Source organism: Nothoprocta perdicaria, unplaced genomic scaffold (genome assembly GCF_003342845.1).
Source record: "Nothoprocta perdicaria isolate Ctin4 unplaced genomic scaffold, notPer1 scaffold_3, whole genome shotgun sequence".
Taxonomy (NCBI): domain Eukaryota; kingdom Metazoa; phylum Chordata; class Aves; order Tinamiformes; family Tinamidae; genus Nothoprocta; species Nothoprocta perdicaria.
Window position 1 is genome coordinate 2,449,849 of NW_020455532.1, and position 21,144 is coordinate 2,470,992.

The following is a 21,144-nucleotide window of genomic DNA, read 5'->3' on the forward strand; positions in this document are numbered from 1 at the left end:
CATCTTATGTGTGACCACAATCTTTGTACAGTGTTTTCTAAGATAATCAAGCACATTTCAGCAGGTTGGTGTTTAACAAGCATATTAATAATGTTTAACACTTCGAAGCTGGATATTCAAAAGCGACTGAGACATATAGGATGATAAATCCCAGTGGAAGTCAAAGCAACACGCAGTTACAGCTTCCTTGGGAGGTTTCAGAATCTACCTCCCAGCTGTTGATCCTATTTAGAGGTGAAGTTAGAAAATTTGGGTCCTCTCCAGAACCATTTAAACAGTGTCTTGCCTGGAAGGCCAATATTAAGAGTATGACATTAAGACTCCTCTTCCTCTGCTCATGGTACCTGGGCTTTGCCAGTGCAGGAGCTGTGAGAGCAGTGGAGAAGACCTGCCATGGACGATGTCCACAAAGAGTCATTTGGTCCAATTCCAGCTCACCTGCYTTGGCTTTTATCAGCCATGAAGTCCTGCGTCTTGCCAGGACTGCCCTGCTCAGCTACAGTCCTCCTGCACGTTCATAAAAATCTGAAGCTCAATAGATAGGCATTAGATTAAGGTCTACACAGTGAGTAAACTATTTATCGACAAGTCTTTCTGTGCTTCTGCAACACATGCATTTTACAGACAGCCCACAAGGCAGTATGGATAGGCTTCTGCAGCCTCTTCTTCCAAGCTGCTCATGCCTTTTCTGACAATATTTATCGCTTCTTTGGAAGTTTTCTTCCAAAAAAAATTACCCTCCTTTTTTACTTTTTTGTTGTCATCCCATAACTTGTTTTTCTTGCCCGAGAGGAGTCAACTACACATGAGCAACAAAAGTGCTTTGTCAAATATAATCCCTGCCCTCATTTGGATACAACCAGGGCAAGAAATTAAGAGAAGGCATGACAGGACAGAGCCTGTAGTTTGGCGGAATCAGAAGAAACTAAAGCCCCACTGATTTCTATTTTGAGCCCTTTCTTTTGGAGTGGTTTTGTATTAGGCATTAAGATAACTCCCCATCCCTGGCAGATGYGGTTGGAAGTCGCGGCTGATGCAGCCGTTTTGGTCTATCCAATGGCCATGTTATAAATGTCTCGGGAATAGCTGAGCTATCACTCAACTCATTGGCATATTCTCTATGTCCTGAGCCTTGTGAGGCCTGTCCCCTGAAATAACTATATCTGAACCAGGAAAAATCACTGGTCCTCAGTGGATCAGTGACTGATCTCCACTGTTGTGAGATAGATTTCACTGGAAGGGAAGATCTGAGGCCACATGTCCTGGCACTAGGTCCACTTGTCTAACACAGTGACTACCTAACGTTGGGCACAACGTGGGTCCTCGTTAGAWGAGTAGAATGGGCAGAGATTGGAGAGCTGAATTACCTGTGGCCACACAGCATTTCTGCTTTGTCACCTTAACGAGGAAAGGCTCCCATCCTAAYGAAGCCTCTGATGGAGATATGTGCATGGAGCCTCTCCTGCCCAAGGCATGGGCACAGTGAGTCTTTCCTCCTGCACTGCTCTCTTTACAGGAATTCATGGTATTTCAGGGCACAGAGCACTGTGCTTTCAAATAGGAATGATCTACCTGCCCAGGAACTGTAAGTTCAAATAGGAATGATCTACCCACCCATTGATGCAGCCACTTTGAACCACAGAATGAATCACAGTGGCTGCTACCACCAGAGAATAACTGTTCTCGCAGTTACTCCAGGTGAGATAGAAACACACAGCAGAAAACATCAGGCTGCCTCTCTTGGTCACCTGAAAAAAACCCAGATTCAAAGGTAGAATCAAGAGGAGAAAAAAAGAGGAAGAGAAAATTGATTTTATTCTCTATATTTTGATCCTGCTTTCTGTTTAGGAGCATGCAAATAGGCTTTGTCACAACCTCTGACTCTCTCTATCAAATAGCCTGACTTACTATGCCACAAGAGCCCTGTGTYGCATCTGTTTTTGAACATTTATTCAGACCCAACAGTTCTTGCTTCCACTTCTCTGGCTTGTTAAAAGGAAGATATTCCAGAGCTAAAACTCCTCAGCTTCAACCTTCTTCTGTTTTGCATTTGTGCTCTGTGTGCATTTGTATGCAAACAGGTTTGTTAGCAAAARGAAATAAAAGAAAAGGTGGAACAAGGGGTCTCTGCCTATAGCTGCTATCCTACGAGATGTCAGCCTTGCAAAAATAATGCAGAAAGGAGTAAAACTGGAATAAGAATGGAAAAAAATCTGAAGGCCTTGCATCCCACAGAATTTGGGCAGGTTGCTTTTAACTAAGCAGTATGTAGCCCTCATGAGCCTGGAAGTTTCTCACCTCTTAATGCAAACCAGCTGACTTTTTCCCCTGGTAAAAATAGGATTTGGCTTGTGGCAGAAGTAAGATTGTCCTTCTTTGTTCATTTTCAGCGCTCCAACTGGGCACAGTTTCTGCATTCTTGACTTTACCAGAGTTGTTTATTGGTCTTGCAGTACCAGTATCAACAAGAGTGGGGTCTCTCTGTGCCAGCAACCGCATTTATACACTAAAGGAGAAGATGATCCCTATTCCAAAACCAGCACTGATTTCTGTTCCTCCAGACCACCCCCAAATCTAGATAAGGCATCATCTGCTCTTATTTAATTTCAAGGAGCTAAAGTGGCTCTCTTGAGCACCCAGGTAATGTTAATCARAATTTAGGAGTGTTTTTTTATATAACTGCCTGACTCCCTGAGTGTTTCACTCCTCTTTCATTGAACATACCCAGACAAGTATGTCCATTCTCCAGAAACATTCTTTTCTGTTAAACACTGCTTTCTCCTCATTAGATTCTGCTCGGTGCCACCAAGAGAAGTGATCTCACACCCTTGGATGTGACCATGGCATCTCTGCATTGAGAAAAGGATGAAATGCAGTATGGATTTGCCTACATTTTACATGTTTTGGCTTCCCAGTTAACACTGCATCTGGATTTACGCCAGGCTGAAGTTACAAAACGTGTAGACATTACTCACAAGAGGCAAGGCCAATGCTTTAACATAACCTCAAAGTTACTGGCAGAACAAAGCCTATTTTTCCAACAAAAACGACTTTGCTAAACACATTTGTGTTACGTGGATTTGGAGACCATGCATGAAAGTCACAAAGGCCTCTCTCAAGTTTTGATTCCAGGTTGATATATATTTCCCTCCCTCCTTTGGCTTCAATATGTAGTTTCCCTTGTGACCTGGCTGGAAAATGTGTGGTTGCTGGAGATGCTGTTGGATTTCCTGGTGAAGGCGAGTCGTTTTTTCTTCTTCCTCCACGGCAGGCACAGGAGTGTGAGCGTGGAGATGAAGATCTGTCGGAAGTTTGCAGATACCAGGTTGTAGAGGATGGGGTTGATCGCGGAACTGACGTAGAAGAGGACATTGGTCAGCATGTAGAAGTAGTGGTAGAAGTTAAAAAGGAAACTGCAAGAACACACAAAAGACAAAAATCTACGTAGTCTGAGGAAATCCGAGACATTTTAAAGCCACAAAGATGAGAAAAAGACACTCTGAAGCTCAGCTAATCTCTCTTGGTTAGGGACATGTGCTTGCCAATAGACCACCAAGGAAACAACCATGTTTCCGCCTGAGGAGGACCAAAAATAGGTCAAATGACCTACAGAGATCTTACCCTAATCCCAGTCCTTACAAGCAGGATCTCTTTATGTGGTTGTGAAGAATTAATTTAACAATTTCTCTTCTCCATGGGTAGGCACACTCATTTATATACTGTTATGTCAAGCTGCTGCACGCTCTTACTAGCCATCACATGGATAGCTCACCATTCATAATATGGCTGTAAATTCAGGGCTTTTCTAAAATCTCACTTGGCTTTTAAAAGAAGAAAAAAATGTCTGAATGCAGCCACTATRAATAAATTCACACTAACTGCTGATAAAATTCTCTACCCCTTTTACTCAAAGCAAATCCATCCGTTACATAATTGATTACTGCTTTAAGTGCTTTTCATATAGGAAAGCAAACAAGAAAAAAACAGTTTACCCCAGTGAGTACCCAAAGCTCTGTTTTCATGCTTAAATATAAGGTTTATATTTTTAACTATGGCTGGATCTACAATCCTATTCTGCAGACTACTGTACTGTAAATTACTATTATTTGCACTTGGAGTTGATAAAACTTTAACGTCTCTCAGCTGATCCACTTTTTAGCATTGCAGATATTTTCTATTTTTCCTTTTTTTCCTGTTCATTTGCAGGAAACAGACCCCACCCCAGAGAGCACTGGGGAGGTAACACTTAGGACGAGGACCTGTACAGAAGGTCTTATTTTTCTCCAAATGCCTCTTGCGTCTTCCCCTCAGGTTACCTGGGTGTATATTCCCAGAGGGAATTAGTGCTTATTCCCATATTCCCATTGAATGGGCAGCTCTGTAACTGCTCTGAATAGGTGCATGGTGCTGCAGAAAGGCAGAGATGACATTTGTGGGCATTGGCACCCCTGCCAGCAATGCCCCTGCATTAGACATGGGTGCAATTGCACGCACCCAGCTACCCCCTAACTCTCCAACAACCCACTTTCTGCTCACTGACAACTGCTAGTACTTAATTTTGATTCATTGCCTATAAAAGCAAGTAAATAATCTACCCCAGGCTCAGTGAACAGTACAGTTATTTTCCCATCTGTGTAATCTCTCCTGTCACTTAGAAATTGGAGYGTTGTGGAACTAAATCGTGCGCTGACATGAGCTGTTCCATCCCAGGGCCGGTGATGGATGTTTCTGTCATGGATACGGCAATCCACTGTAATCCCCCCAAGTCCAAATGCCATTTTAGCATGGACTGTCAGGGGAAAATATTTGTCACTGTTGTTAACAGAGGACTATTCTGTGGATCTCAGTAAAAGCAGCAAGGGCTGTCGATGCACCTAATTTCAAGCTAGTGCTTCCTTCAGCCTCCTCTGGGGGTTTAGATATTAAAATGAAGACTAAATTTGGCTATCAATCCCAAGAAGAAATCCAAGGGAAGCAGCAAAGCAGCAATTAGAGGATGGGGGGTCAAGGCGCTTGTGTGGAGAGCATCTCTGCTCTCCCATCCTCTCCCCATCTGTAAAGCGAGGTGCTGAGGACCTGGTCCTCTCCTTGTCCCAGTGTGTTGGGGGTGGCTTTTGTGCCATGACTCACTCTGTCCAGTGTCCGGAGGGGACGTAGCAGAACATGAGCCGCCGTATGTGGTAGGGAAGCCAGCAGACCACGAAGGCAATCACCACAGCACCTGCAAGGCACAAAGAGAGCCCATTACTTTCCGTGTGCAATTCACCTGAGGTGACAAAGGGACCTGTCTCGGTGCAAGTTTATCCCTGCACGCTGTGGAAAGCTCCGTTTGCTCTTACATGGTTGCCATGCAAAGCATCAATAAGCCTGAGGGAGAGCCAGCCTATAAATGTCTATAAAGACAAGTGCAGCAGAAATTAGAGAAAATAGCTATAAGGGTAGATGCAGAAGAAGATACACTGTAGGTAAGGGACCGCTGGTACCTAGCTCAGATAGTGGYTGAAGTAATATTGGGCTTTGCTTGCAGCTGTCCTTGTGTTTTATGCCCTCGTGGCACTGCTATTTTGTCTAAAGTTCCCACAGAGACAGATAGGATATGTTTTTCATCCATGTAGGCAGGGAATTGGGGACAACATAATCCCATTAGTTTGCTACATGGAGCTACATCTGCAGCACAGAGCCACTGACCACAGTCCCCACGGTGCTTGGGATCATAAATGGCTTCAGATGCTGTTTTTTGAAGACAGAATTGTCTCAATTCTGCATTTATGCAATATCTGAGCAAGACAGTGCAAAACGCCTGGGTCTGACTATTGCCATAATAGAAATGATTAATTAGAAAGGTGAGCAGAGAAAGTCTTTATGTATTTCCTTCTGGATTCTAGCTGAGAAACATCAGACAATGGAAAACAAAATGGAACATGAATTAATTCTGAAGGATAAAAGCCCAAACGGTAAAGAGATTTTGTCAATGCAGTTTAGAAAGTAGATAAATCAGGCAATTGAGGGAGAGATGTGTTTCCTTTTGTAATACGTATTTCAACTCTTCTATGAAAAAACAGGATTCTGGTAGAATCCAAGCAGGAAATAAAGAAATCTCCGTTAAAACATAACACAATAAAAACCATTCAGAATACCAAGGCTAARTAAAATAATCATGTTAATTTTTTATCCCAAATTTGCTCTACAGAGAGTAAGGGCCGCATCACTCTTGTCCTTTATGTGACCTRTAAAGGATAGGAAGCAACAGAGTGCTCTTGCGGTGCGTCGTACCAACAGTGCAATCGAGATTTGGTACTTAGACTCAAAGGCTGGTTTTCCTTCTGCCTTGGGACTGAAGAAATATTGCTATGGGTATGTTCCAACCCATGTCCCTCTTCTCCCATGGGACTATGCCATAACTCAGAGGGGAGCAGAGGAGCAGCTTTGCTTCCCTTGGAGAACACAGCCCTTGGAGAGAGCCCCGGGTTGTGTCTCCCCATCACTGTTACCCAATCGAGAGGCACAAGGAGCCTTCAGCAACTGTCCCCAACAGTGACATGTGGTGGGGAGAAGGGTCTGTGCCCTCTCTTTGGGGGTATCATTGATGGTGGAGTCTCTACCAGATTCTGACTGGCATTCAGGGGTTCCTGACAGCTTTACTCCAGCCCCACATGCTGTTTCTTTCACGAAATACCAATGCAGAGCTGGAGAGGACTCTGCTCCTTCAGTATCAGGCCGCACGAAATATGAGAGCATCGTCCAGGAATGCTGAAAAAGCCATTTACTTGATAAAGTTTAAGGCAGCTGAAGGGACATGTTTTGGAAGGAAGGCTGGAGGGTCTGTTTTCATTTTCTTGTCCAAGTAATTCATTATTTCAATCCGAATACGTTTGGCGGCTACGCGGTCATTGCGATCGCAGCCGGAACGCGTCACTCGCTGCCTGCAGCTCTTTAGCCCATCTAAAAAGCCACAATTAAGCGAATGAATTTGACCTGTGCCTGCTCCTGCCCCAAGCAGCTTTGCTTTGGGCTTCAGAGGGGACATCCCCTAAATGAAACGTGGCACGGGAGTAGAGGGAAGTGTCACGTCAGGGGCAGCGGGGCAGTGATGTCCCCATGGGGACACCAAGAGCCTTGCTGAGACAAAGAGGGTCAGAGCTGCTCCAGCTTTCCAGCACCATGGAAAAGACATTTTTGCACACAAGGATGTTTGGATAATCTTTGCACCAACCTACTTACACTGGCATTTCCCATGTGCTTTCCACTGCACGTACCTCTTTAGAAACAGCATGAGCCGGGTTCTTATTGGAATAACCTTTAACAATCCCGCACATCTGGCTGTTAAATTTACCGATGTGTTGGCTGGAAGTGTTTTCCTCTTTGGAAATGCCCTGTGCTCCTGTAGCTTGGAGAGTGCAGAGCCAAATAATATGGAGGCAGGAATCTATACCAGCAGAAACCCAGATTGAGAAGAATAACTGCGGAACCTCAACAAACGAATAGTCAATTAAGTAATCTGTGGTAATTCTGTAATATTACATGCAATCACTCTGCAATTAAAACTCTATTAAACACATAGCTAAGTGCATTGGAGACACTTATGGTCTGATTTTAAAATCCCAGATGGCAGCGTGCTGTGCTGTATATCCGAAAGAATTCTCTATTCTCTGCGTTTTTGTACCACAAGCTGCTGTGCTGCTCAGATTAGGAGTCCCTGTGTTTGTCACCCTTAATCCTTATGCTTTAATTTTATCATACACGGGATCAAAGAGATTTAGGGTGGCAATCCGGCCCTACTAGGTGCTGTCCCCAGGGATGCATTGGATATGTGGGAACGTGCTCACATTCCATCTAATGCTGAGTGCAAGAACTGGTCACTGTTTGTCTGGTGGCATCAGTACTGGAAGGAACACGGCCGCTTCCCACCCTCTGCTCACCCAGCCTTGCTGCATTGCACCGAGAGGAATTAAAGGAATTAAATAATTCCTTGCAAATGTGGTCTTAATAGAAGCAGACATTGCAAACTTCTATTTTCCACATTTAAGCAAGTGAGGTGCCACATGGTGACCCAAGGCCAGGGCCTGAGAGTGGCCAAAGGGACAGTGGGGCCCAGGAGTGCAGCGGCCACCTGGGAATGTTCCTTCTACACGGCTGGATTTCCACTTCCCTCCTAAATCYAGCTTCCAGTTTAAAAGTACATTAGAGCCTGAATTATTACATCCTGTGGCTCTACATTTTGTCTTATAATGGCTCTATTTTCCGTCTGTTGGAACCGAATCCCAAGTAGGAAAGGAACAAGGGAGGAAGGAGGATAGGAGCAGAGAGGAGCTATTGTTTGTTTATCGCACAGGAAGTCCTGCAGAGGGAAATATAAATTTTGAGTGACATCTTTTTCATTTCGCGAAAGATGATTTAAACTATGCCAGTCTTGATTTTCAGACTAAACCGAATGTGGAAGCAATCCTGGAAGTTAAATTRTATTAGATTACGCTGCGAATTGTATTTTACTTTGTGTTTATCCTGTGGTTATGGCTGGGAAACGGCCTAAATGACCTCACAGGCCTTTTCCATTTCTAACCTCTCTGAAAAACTCAGGCTGCGTCAGCGTGAAAGCTCAGAAATAAATCATGTGTAAAAAGGCCCTGACAGGTGTTTGGAGGTTGACTCGACTGTGTTCAGGAGCTACAGAAAAGGGGGGATTTGGGGCCCCTCTGTCCTTCTTTACGGCACATCTGAGGCCCAAAATGCCTAGAACTGCCTCAGGGGAGAAGGGGCAGCTGGAGCAGGATGCCTTGGGCAGGCGTTTTCCTCCCTGTCCTGCCTCCTTCTTCCTCTTCAGGTCACAGCAAATCACAGCTCTGGGGCCCTGGGGCAGCCTTCCTTGAGGACTTTTCTTGAGCCCATCTTTTCTTCTCATTCCTTCAACCCAATCTGACCATTTTACTTATTTTCTCTGCCTTGCAAGGAGGATCGTGATGCATAAAGCCCAAAAGGTGCGTGTCCTAACTTCTGAGTAAAGGSAGCAGCCATTTTTAGGCCTCATCCGAATGAAAATTCCAAGCCTTTGGAGTTTCACCTCACCAGCCATGTGCCTCCAACTCTGCTCAAGGAATGCACGCTCTTTTCGATACTGAATAACCTCTAAGATTGCGCCACAGAGCTCAAATCTTGGATTTGCATTAATCCTGATTTCTGGAGAGACAGTCTTTGTGTATTCAAAGCTTCTGGGCTTTATAGGCTTWTTTAGCTGATGCCATTGCAAGAGAATCTATCACAAGGGGCAGCAAATATCATTCTGCCATTTGATATGACAGATGGCAAAGGCCGGGCCAAGTGTAGACGTAGTTGGCAGTGCCTAGCTAAACCTCGAGSCGCTGTTTATGTTAGTATGATGCAGTACCTGACAGGTTGTAGGCAATATTTATACCAGCAGGCCCTGAGCGAGGGATTGTAGCAGTTACAAGGGTGGGTATGAACCTAATAAAATCAAAACTGCCTATGTTGGTATGTGGGTCACCAGGCTGCAGAAGGATCTCCATAAAAGTGGAGCAACAAGCAGCAGAGATCGGGGACCACCGATGCACAGTGATAAAGTCCATAGGGAAAAAAAATAAACAAGGTAAAAGTGGGAATAACATAGGCCTGAGAAGCCAACTCCCTCGGACATCGTTGAAGGCTCCCAGCCTTTTGCTGGATGCAAACCCCTGTCGCAGTTGTATGTGTTAGTAACGTGAACATTACATTTGACTCCATTTCCATTCCTGGCAGCAAGATGATACTCTCCTTTCCCACTCAGATGATACTCTCCTTTCCCAATTTTCAGTGGCTTCAGCTAACACAGGTTTGAAAACCTGTGAATTCCTGCCCGCTCGGGCACTATTTAGGCCTGGCTTTTGTCCATACAGAGCAAAACAGGCAGAAAATGAAGATTAAAAGAAAATTTCAGAATAGCCCTAGCACAGCAGCACTTTCTTGACAGTGCTGTGCAAATCGGGTGGGGGRAGAGGGGTGTGTTCCCCAGTTCCTTCAAAGATAATTAGCTTTTGTCTTTTGTAAAAAGAAAGAAGAAGTTGCCAGGCTCAATTGCCTGATTGCCTGTGTCATTCTCCTCAGAGACACCAGGATATTCTGAGTGAAAGGAAGAAGAAAGAAAGATTTCTCTTTGAAGGTTAGAAAAGACCTCCCGTCATCTTCTCATGAACCCAGAGCCTCTCATCAGCTTCAAACCTCTTTTTCTTTTGCAAAATCAGATATAACCCAAACTAGAATCCTTTGCAGTTCCAATCTGCTTTCCCCTCCYGCTTTGAGTTTCACAGGTTCCCAAACTGTTCCTGCTTGCCAGTGGGGACCCTATACCTGTACTTGCTCTAKGTTTCCAAAGTGACTAAGGCCCTGGCCAGATCTGATGTTTGAAAATGCATTAATTAGCTTTATAAACACTCATATGGACAGGGTTTGATATCTGGGAAATCTCCTTGTTGAGCGTGACCAGCTCTATGGTTGTGTTGGAAGATGCAGCTGCTAGAGCCTAAATGCCCAGAGAAACATCTCCCCATCAATGCAACCAAAGCAACGCTGGAGGGAAACCTTTTGGGAGGTGAGGAAAAAGAGCCTCCCTGTCCAAAGAGCTATATCCATTCTGCTCTACAGTGGGTGYTTACACACTGCTCCGATACTGTTCTTTCACTTGGAAGGCTGTAAAGTAAACCTAAAAGTACAAACATCTTTGAGAAACATATACAACTGTTATAGAGCCAATTTATCCTCTTGAATTTCAGTGTGACACTTCAGCTGTTAAACTGCATTYCTACTTATGCTTAATGTCACAGGGGTTTTGTTGAACTCTGCTTGGAGTTGTTCAAACTTTTGATTAGGGGTACAGTCATTGTGAATTTGGTTCCTTTCTTGTGCAGGAAATGATTCATGGACAAATATGATTTCCTTAGATATATTAATTATRGAAGAGAGCTGTTAACAGCAGATTTTCAGAGTGCAGGTCTTCTGTGAGTTGTGGCTACAGAATATTTGCTATTCCTATTTGCTGGATGGTTGCACTAAAACTCATAGCAGTATCCTCCTCAGATGGAAATCTCAAAATCAGAACATTAGTGAAGAGAAATAAAGGAACTCTTCAGAATATCTTTTTCGTAAGGGAAATTATTCAAGCACATGTTAATGAATTATTCAAGCACATGTTAATGAAACATGTAGGATGCATGGATGCTTCATTACTACCTGGCTTTTTACTAGCATTTCCTAATACATTCAAACTCATGCTTTCATTTTCTAAATTCTTAAAAGTTAAAATAGGACTTGGCCTCATCTTCTACAAGGGTATTTCTGAAGCATCACCCAGACAGTTGTGGAAGATTGACAGATAGTGTTTTAATTAGTTGAACCTCTCTAAGTGCTTTACGATTACTTTCATTAAGCAGCTCCTGTAACAGAGCAGATGCTACCTGGAACTGATCACATTTTAATAAGCTTAACCAATGTCCATCCTGGGATACACAAAACCTCCCCTCAACACCCATCAGCTTGTCTCAATCCCATTACCAGAGCTAGGCTTGTGTCATTCAAAACTCTTTCTTTCCATTCACTTGGTAACCAATCTGACAGGCAATCAGCAGAGTTATGAAAGGTGCTTTGAAGACAGTGATTTCTCTCTGTATTTGCTGCAAGGGCTGTAGACTTGTGTGTACATTGTGGTCAATAGTCCACATTACAAAGTTATCCTGTTGGAGAAACATGATGGCCAAACACTGCTTTCAACCTGAAGGGCCACCTCAAGGCCACCCATGGCTGTGTGTTGCTCTATCTCACCCACTTCATGCCCTCCTAGCGGTAAGGGCCATGTTCCTGAGCCAGGCCCAGAGAGCTGCATGAGCTGAGGTGTCCCTGGTGTTAYCCATGAAGAGCTTGCTCTCCTACGTGTTAGAGAGTATAAAATACTGGAAAGATAGAGAGGAGTGTGAAATGCTGTGGCTAAAGTGAGAAAAGGCAGCTAAATGGAAAGAGGAAGACACGTTAAGAAACTGGAAAAGATGCCACCAACACCTGCRGGCCTCGTGCCCCAGGGCGGGTTCTGGTGCCATGCAGCTATTTTGGATACTATTTTTGAACAGCTTCTGCTCTCCCATCTGTTATTTTAAACGTACAGATACTTTGGTGTTTTCCTCATCTTATTTAACACAGACATCCAGTATTCCACTGAACAAACTGATTGCTGGGCTCAGGATCTGTTACTTAACCTAGTCTGAATGAAAGCTCTGCAGAAAAAGAAGGGGAATAAAGCCTTATATGAAAGGCTTAAGTTGCTATTGACTGAATCGTTAAAATGCTGGGGCAATTTCGCTTTTAAATTGATTTGAAAGCTCTTCCTCAGAGAGTTTGCATGTGTGAGYAGGTCTGTTCTTTAGCCTCATATATCAATGAATAAAGGCGAAAAGGAAAAGATGATTTATGATTAGTCTAATCGAGATTGTTTGGATGGAAAAAAAAATCCTCTCTTTCTGTCTTCATCTGCATCAATCACAATTTTGTTTAATTTCTTCAAACTGTGAAGAGCCACCTGAGCAGTTAATAAATGGCCATTTCTGCTAATACCTACAAATGTTTGAGAAACTGCAATAACTGCGTGTACCTATGTGAACACTTCATTGCATGTGAAATATGTATGAAGATATTTTCCAGAACAGAGCATGATCTGAAAAATGCTTAGTTAGCCAGTCCTCAAAGGGCTGCAAAATTCTGCTAGAAGCATTGCAAAAAGAGGCTTTTTTCTTGAAATATCTGATGCATGCTAATCTAGTTTGGGATTTAAAAAATTCTTTCTTGGTCTTTATTGCAGACAAATTGCAACTCACAAAAGGAATCCCAGAAATTAGTCCTGGCCTACAGCACGGATCACCAGGACAGGAAAAAAAATATTGTGTTGCTCAATCCTCTTTGTCATGCACCTCATCCATTTAAAAATTTCATGAGCCTTGTGGGATTCAGGGAGTTTTCTTTAAAAGAGTGAGCCAAAAAAGAAGAAACCAATTTTTCTTTAAAAGAGTGAGCTAAAAAAGAAGAAACCAATGAGGAAGAAGAATAAAAGAGGTCCACGTGTATCCCTTAAGAAATCTGCAGATTTACGTTAAAAGGAGACATCTGACTCCCAGGGAAGAATGTAAATCCAAGTTACCTTCCCCACAGCCAGGCACTTGACTTTGGGAGAAGCGGGGACCTCTCCCAGCATGGTCAATATTCATCAAGAGCTTCCAGTCATTTCCTATCACAGACTGGCCCTAACATTTAGCCCTATTTGATATAATTTTTTAGAGTAGTATGTTTATATGGCATTATGTAGGCTGGTTTTGGAAGCTTTTGGAGCTTCTAAATGCAATTGCATGTAGGAGAATGCAATCTACTGCTGGACAAGTGAGAGCAACGCAGAAGATTCAGATGGATTGACTCTGGTTATGTGCAACAGGAATAACCGAATTATGTCACTGGCTCTGTCATTGTCTCACGTCAAGTTTTCAAGTATGTAGTGAAGTCATCCCTGGGTTATTATACAATGTAAGTACATGGGATTATGTGAAAAATGTTTTGTTAGCAAAGCAACAGAGGGAGTGATATTTTAGCATGGTTTCACATTTGAAACAATTGTAAGTTAGGGATTTGAAGAGGAAAAACATTAGGAAAAGACTGAACTGATCAAAAATCTTTTCTTTTTTAAATCTGAGTCATTTTGTCACATTTCTTTTCCGACAAGGAAAATCTGAAATMTGAGTCAAGCTATGATTATTTTGTGACAAATTCTTTACTTCTCCATGTATATCTTCAGAGGAAAGCTGGTTTTCCCTACTTCCATACACCTTTAACAAAGCAGAGAGCACCTTCACAGCAGTTCTTCACTGAATGCCAAGGATAGAAATCCATCAACACTGAGATTTGAAAGTCTCCACTTATAAAAGCTCAGAGAAGTTTACGTGTCTGATTCACTGTGGACAACATTAACCTGGCTGCAAATCCTGCGCCGAGTCCACTCCGAGGGCAATTCATGCTTTCTGAAAGTTTTTTATATACGTCACTAAATACAGATCCGAGTCCCATATGAGTCTGTTAGCAAAACTGGAGACATCATTAAGCCGACTTGGTATTTAAATTTTGATTAATGAAGAGTATAACTATGTAGAATGGCACTTACGTACATATTTAGCTCAAAGCCTGTAATGAGGCACTCTGGAAAAGGAATGAATTTAAGAATACACTTAAGTGCATTTCTAAATAGGGACGTAGCTAGTTATAGCAAAGGCCTCTGCCTCTCCCACTGTCTCCCTGTTGTGGTGTATTTGGAAAAAAATCTGCCTTTTTGTCTCCTAGATCCCCTGGCCCTTGAGCACAGCCCACAAACCTCCACTTTGCCGCATTTCCCTACCCTTTTGCTCTGGCATATTGACTTATTCACCGAGATATGAAAGGGATGCTAGAACCCATCTATTCAAAACTGATCCCTCAAGATGAGTTTGTCTGGTTTTACGTCAGTCCTCTGACCCATTCCATTTGAAAAAAAAATATATGAGAGTTGTTCAGACTGTAGAAGGCCAAAAGTAGAAAACAAAGTGGCTTATTTTCAGATTGTTTCTATTTCATGATTTTCATTTTTCATCTTCTACTTCATTGAACATCATATTGCTCACTCGCTGTCTAGCTCCATTTTTCTATATGAAATTCTCGTTTATCTTTTAAGAGAAGATTAGGACTGAGAAAAGTGATTAAGAGGGGAAAAGAAAGTCAAAAATAAAATAGATTATAAAATTCCCTAGAATTCCCTCCTCAATAAATTGAAGGAAAGGAAACCTAGGAAAAGAATAAAAGATTTTTCCCCAAAGTTTGGGCTATGAGAAGAAAGCTGGGCAATTCTGGAAGGGACAAATCATTTGGGGGATGTTTAGGGGGTTCAAAAAAGCTACTTTTTGTTGAAGACAATTTTTGAATGAGGGCGTTTACCATTTTTAGACTGTTACTCCTGAAAGCACATTTGCATAGACGCCTCTAGCCTGCTCAGGCCCAAAGTGTGCGAGTACTTACGTAGGACCCTCACGCCATGCTTCAAGGCCTGCACCCGACTGGGCTCCATGGACATGCTGAGCATCGTCTGCTGTCCTCCGATGGTGCAAACCTGGTTTTCTTGGGCAGCCTGCCTGAACATGACCATGAGTTGGTTGGCAATGATAGTGTTCAGCACAGAAATGACGACCATGGGGAACACGAAGGAGATGAAGGTGTTGGCCTGTGGGGAAGAGAAGTGGCACCGTCAAGGAAGAATGATCACTGAACCAAGGGATTGCGTTTTATTTCACACAACCAGACACAAACTGCATGCAATGGAAATCTCTTCCAAGCACTTACTCTGATGACTTTGRCTTTTGAAGAAGAAGAAGCCTTATTGCACAGAGGGAAAGCTTAAACAACGTTGACATGCATTCATTTAGATGGGTCAGCCTCGAGAAAGACAAAGTGGCTTGCATCCAATTATGTGTCTTCCCCTTTTCAATGCAGTTCATCGCCAGAAATACCTTGACCGACATACGCCATTGATATTTACATCTTGTGAACAGCAGGATCCTTCTTAGCTTTCATTGTGCATAGAATGATTTCTAAATAACAGCATATTACTATGTTTTTCTTTATTTATGAGCTCTCACTGGAATCTTTTTACTCTCTTTTTTTGTGTGTGTATGTGTGTGTTACGGCCTTTCCTGGTAGGTGTAATGAGAGCTTTTTGTTATCTGCTGATCAAATTATCCAATAAACCTTGTGTCTTAAAGGATTAAAATTGATCGGAATAAACAAGTGGAAGTTATATTGTTTGCAGTACAAATTATTTGATTACTACAATTTTGATAAAATTAAATGGAGGATCAAATTAAACAATGATTGAATCAAGTGGAAGTCACTGTTCGTGTCAAATAAAAGCAGGAAGTCTTTCTGTGTGCTCTGTGTGCTCTCTATAAAACTCGATTGGAAACAAGCTTAACGAGGCAGCTTGGGAAAGAAGAGGCATCTATAGCTCTGTCTATATGTTTGTGTCAAGGCTGGCCTGATGGGATGGTGAACTCCTCATCAGTACACAGGGACCAAGGGCAAGATGTTCTCTCCAAAAAGACTCAGGAGGAAGTTTGTCACATCGCTATGATGAGCGCAGACCAAAACAGAAGTCTCTTCAAGTCTTCCCATTGACTTAATATCCCATGGTCCAAGTTGTTGAGAAGGACACTTTCTTTCACATGCAATTTGGTGATCTAAGAGACTGGGAAGTGTAGAGTTGGAGGAACTGAATCAATGCAACTGTATCTACATTAGGATCTCTGTTTTGAGGCTCCTTGACCTCTTCACAGAGAGGGTCTTGGTTTTGTGTCTTTCACTTTCACGTCTTATGAAATCTTTTGACTGGCAGGTGAGATTTTCTGCCTGCTTGTTTGTCTACAATGAAATGGTTGTACAACCACAAGGGTCCACAGACACTGTCACCAGATGGACAGGAATTTCTTCTCCATAAGCTTCTGTGATCATTCATATCTCTTGGAAGCATAACAGGTCATAATGCAGCATAAACTGGGGCAGTTTTAAAACTTCAAAATATTAATGGCAGTTAAACTGCATGCTACAAATCACTAGAAGTATGGAAGCAGCTTTATTAAAAATAATAAAGCAATTAAAATAATAAAACTGCCAAAAAAATAGGGAGTTTTGCTCATGTTGTGTCCCAAGGATTCTAGCTTTTTTTCTCCTGAATAGCCACATTATTCTTGCATCTGAGTGCCCTAAAATACAGAGGTATCCCTGCATCCTAACCCAACCGTACATACTTCTGCAGACTCAAGAGCCAGGAAAGTCTCATCTACAAACAAGTGCTCCATCTTCTCAAGCATTCACTGTGCAACCAAATCCAAGTTGGAGTTGAGGCTAAGGGTGGAAAGCAACCCACATGATACAACACAGCACCCACAAAACAAAGAAATAAGTAGCACCTAATCATAGGGGCAGCAGGTGCACATACAGCTAGAAGCACTTATATATATATATATATATGTTTTTTTTTTTTGGTAAATTTATGAAAGATACAATTCCTCTTTTGGCAAAGACAGGCAGCATTGTTATTGCCAAAGTTGTCTTYAGTTAGATCAAATCTCTGTACAGCGTGTGCTCTAGAGCTTGATGAATTTAGCAAAAATACCAGCTGAGTTTTGTCTCTAGCAACCCACAACTGTGAGAGCATTTCTCTTGGTTTATGCTAGCAATAACAACAGAATTCCTGTATGGATAATTTCCTGAGGAAATTCCGAGATATACACTGCCATTATAAGTTGTTAATGGCTTCTTTTGTTAAATACATAGTGATTTTCTAAGGTACCCCTACCTTCTGAAAGATAACGGACATCACGCTCTCTGAATACAAAAAAATACTTATCTTTTGGAACCTTCTCAAGACACTTAGAAAGATCATTAAGCAACAGGAAACAAATTCTCATCTGGTACAAACTGTCACAGTTTTACCGAGAGAGTAATTTGCACTTGTAAAGAACTGGGTTTATTTATTTAGTCTCCCCAGTACAGCTGGGCTGAACTTCTCCTAGCAGGTTCAGAAATGAGCACGTGGTCTTACGTGGCTATTTCTATTGCTGTAGCTGCTGAATATCCTTTCCCACCTGTTGGGCAAATGGGGAAAGGGAAGTKCTTAACTCTGTTACCTGGAATTCATAGTTTGTTGGCTTCTGTTCAAAAAATTTGCCCTACCTGTAAATTAGTCTTGCCTGATATAATTACATAGAGCTCAAAAACTCTTCTTTAAAACCTTGATTCATTCCTTAATTGTATTGTACATTCTTCAAGGAACTCAAGAAACTGTCTAGAATAGTATTGACTTTCTCTTTTATGAATTGTTATGATAAAATTTTTAAAATTGCATGCTTTCCATGAAAGGCTATATTTAATGATTTTTCCTCTGTCTTCATGCTGCACCACAACCCTCATATAGTCAGAAATAAATTCAATATTTTCCCTGGAGGCAGAAGGTTTTAATTTGGGGAAAGAATTATTTGCAAGCACAAATTCCTGAGCACAGGAAGAGCTACAAAGCTAATTCCCCTCCTGTGAACCCTTTGTATTCCAGTGTTGGGTTTTCTAGGTTCTGTGAGTTCAGACCCTAGTCAATTCTGCATGGCAGCTCAGTAGGACTTCATTTTCAGATGCCTTTATACACAGCTGGAGCTGATGCCTCAAACTTGGCCTCTCTACAAAGACAAGAGAAAGTTCCCCACTGGCTTCAAGAGAAATCCTAGGACTATACATCCAAGGCCTTCAGGACCTGATAAACTTATGTGGGCATTTAATGGGATTTTATACAGTGCTGAAATTTCTAGTGTCTGTGGCGACTGTCAGTGAACACCTTTGTGAACTCTGTGTCCGTAGGTACCTTAGAGATCTTTCCCTGCAATCTACCTGAAGCAGAGTTGAAAATTAAACACTACACAGCTCGGCTTCCTTCTATCTGCAGACTGATTGAAACTTTCTCCTAGTTTAATTTAGTCAGAGCTTTTCTCCCTTTCCTCAATGGACCAAATCCCACTGCCCAAAGCACTCCCTAACTTCTAGGATCAGCTACCCAAGGCAGTGAATTTCCAGTTTACACAATCTCATCARCAGCAGGGTATGCTCTTAAAAAGGCTGCCCTGAAGACACCAATCACACTTCCACGGATTGCTCTCTACTGTATAAAATCATGAAGAGGTGTATGCCAGCTAAGGGTGACCTCTGAGCAGAAAGCTCTGCCTACACACTCAACCTCATGCAGGAGCAACAGAGATATTTGACTGCTCACTGGATGTAAAGACGTGACAGCAATTCGTGCTCTGTCTTAATCCAGTTCTTAGAAGTGCAATGCCTGTGTAGGCTTCCAAGTTGCTGATCTGATTGCTCCCTGCTGCTCCATGACACACGCCAAAGCCACCTTCCCAGCTTGGATCTGCTGCAAGCAAGAGTCCTCTCCTGCCCAGGCTCCTAAAGAACTTCCCTGAGCCTTCCCGGCCTTGGAAGAACCAGGAGAACAACAGGGGATTCAGCCCTTCCTCCTGCATGGGTATAATGTGCTCAGTGGGTCTCTCAGATCCAAGASAAGTCACTCGGCCTTGCTGGGAGTCCATTTAGCCACTCACGTCTTTTGGCACGCTTTTCATCCTAGCTTTCTCTTAGCTCTCTATTGCCAAAGGAAACTTTAATTCARCCCCACATATGAAGCCTTAAAATGAGCCAGGGCTTTGCAGGGCACAGAAGGCAGCTCAAGGCTGCCAAGAGGACTTTGTAAGCTCATAAGAAGACAAACGGATCCTCATGGAAATTCAGTCACACTTTTGGAGAAGAAAAAGCCAGTTATCAGACTATCTCAACTGGCTCCATAAAAATCCTACTTTATGTTGTCTATSCAAGCAGGAGGAGACAGGAAAATTTAAGGTGATGCGAATTTCCTTATTCTTTCAAAATAGAAGGGTCAGAGAGACACAGTGGAAAGGACAAGCAAAATCAAATGAAATCAAATAACAACCAAGTTCTTGGGTCTGTGACTTTTCCTAAATCTTTTGTACTAAAAACAACTCTCCTGGCTCTGCTGAGCTTCGTGCTGACGTGATTTGCTTTTGCCAAGTTGTCCCTCGAATTATTCAGCTGCCATGGTTTCCCTGGGTTACCGCTGAAAGCAGACATCAGCTTGTTCACCACAGTGAGAGATAAGATAGGCGTGTAACTTCGCTTAATGACTCCCCACCAGGCTTAAATAGGCCCTCTAAATTAGTAGTTCCAMCAAGGTTTGTTCAGTCGTGCTCCAGGGTCACTTTTGGAGGAACACATATCCAAAGGCCACTTTGGAAAAGAGATGTTTTTTTCAGTTGGGAACTTCTTTTTCCCTCYGTCCTACAAACCCAGACTTTAGCATCTATGTATTTGAAAGGGAGGAGGGGGAAAATCACAGCTGTTAGAGGAATTTTATGCARTTGGAGAGAAGAAAAAGGTGCAGCTTGCTCTGAGCCTCACCCCAAGGTAGTGATCCCAGCTGTGTGCAGCCCAGCCATGGGAAGAAGCTCTCCCAGGGACTGTTGTTCCCAGGAAAGACATGCAGGTTGGGTTTATCTGCCCTATCCCAGCACAGAAGGGACCTTTAATTGCCTAGGTCAGGGCTCTTGTCCGCTTCTGCATGGTAGCAGCATCTCCAAGGGGACAAAGCAGTGGCGAATTCCTTCCCCCTGCCCAAATATTTAATAATGGGCATCAAAAACCTTCCCCAGACCAGGCACTCAGCAGSGAAGCTACTGCAAGTGAGGAAAAGGAGAGTTAGTGGAGACCTGGCATTCACTTTTGAATTTTCCTTATTTCTGTGACATCAGTGACTGTTATTTTTAAAGCAGAAAAAAAACCGCCATCAAATCAAGGGTCAATTCCCTAATTAGAAATTCTTTATCCAACCTGAGGGAATGTCAGGGGAGGATCCTGCCTAGATGTAGTTGGGCAGCTTTGCTCCMAGGCAGATTTGACTGCCTGTCTCACCTGAGTGACAGCAAATGACTATTTCCATGCTTCTTCAGTGCACAGTTCTGAAAGGATCTAGAACTGTTAAGCGATATTTTTAGATATTTTACTAGGTCTGAGACTGCTTAATCAGTTTAAAGTTTAAAATAAGGTTAAAGTCTGGATCTAGTCTTCCTGGAGACAGGGCAACAAATTAAACAAGTCCACTGGAAGTATTTATAATTAAAAAAGCCCCAAACTGGAATGACCCAAAATATTTTGAATGAGAGAATTTGCATCACAGAACACTCTTTCATTGAAAACGATAAACATAATTTTTTTTTAACTTATGTTTTGTATTTACCCATGAAAGGTCTCTTTTTTTTTTTTCCCTAAATAAATATACAACACAAAGCATGAAATCAAAATGCCAGAGGACGAAATAAAGTGTGAAGCGCCAGTAGACATGGCAGTCCCATGCTGTTTCATATGGCCCTGGTGCATCCCCTAAATTGACAGCTGCAGATTTCACAGACCCTTGCCAGGAACAAGCTGCCATAAGTGGATRTGTGGGACAGTGGGAAGCAAATGGCCTGTGGTGAAGGGATAATTTTA

The 21,144-nt window shown here is 42.6% G+C and overlaps 1 protein-coding gene across 1 annotated transcript in view; it reads right to left on the reverse strand.

Moving 5' to 3' along the window:
• Nucleotides 1–2,841: 2,841 nt before the first annotated feature.
• NTSR1 (neurotensin receptor 1) overlaps nt 2,842–21,144 on the reverse strand; it is a 48,992-nt gene continuing 30,689 nt past the window's right edge. The window contains exons 2-4 of the mRNA XM_026042098.1: nt 15,061–15,262; nt 5,131–5,221; nt 2,842–3,413 (exon numbers count right to left, since the gene is read on the reverse strand). Coding sequence (XP_025897883.1) covers nt 3,164–3,413; nt 5,131–5,221; nt 15,061–15,262 — 543 coding nt within the window. The 3' untranslated portion in view covers nt 2,842–3,163. The remainder of the gene's footprint in view (nt 3,414–5,130; nt 5,222–15,060; nt 15,263–21,144) is intronic.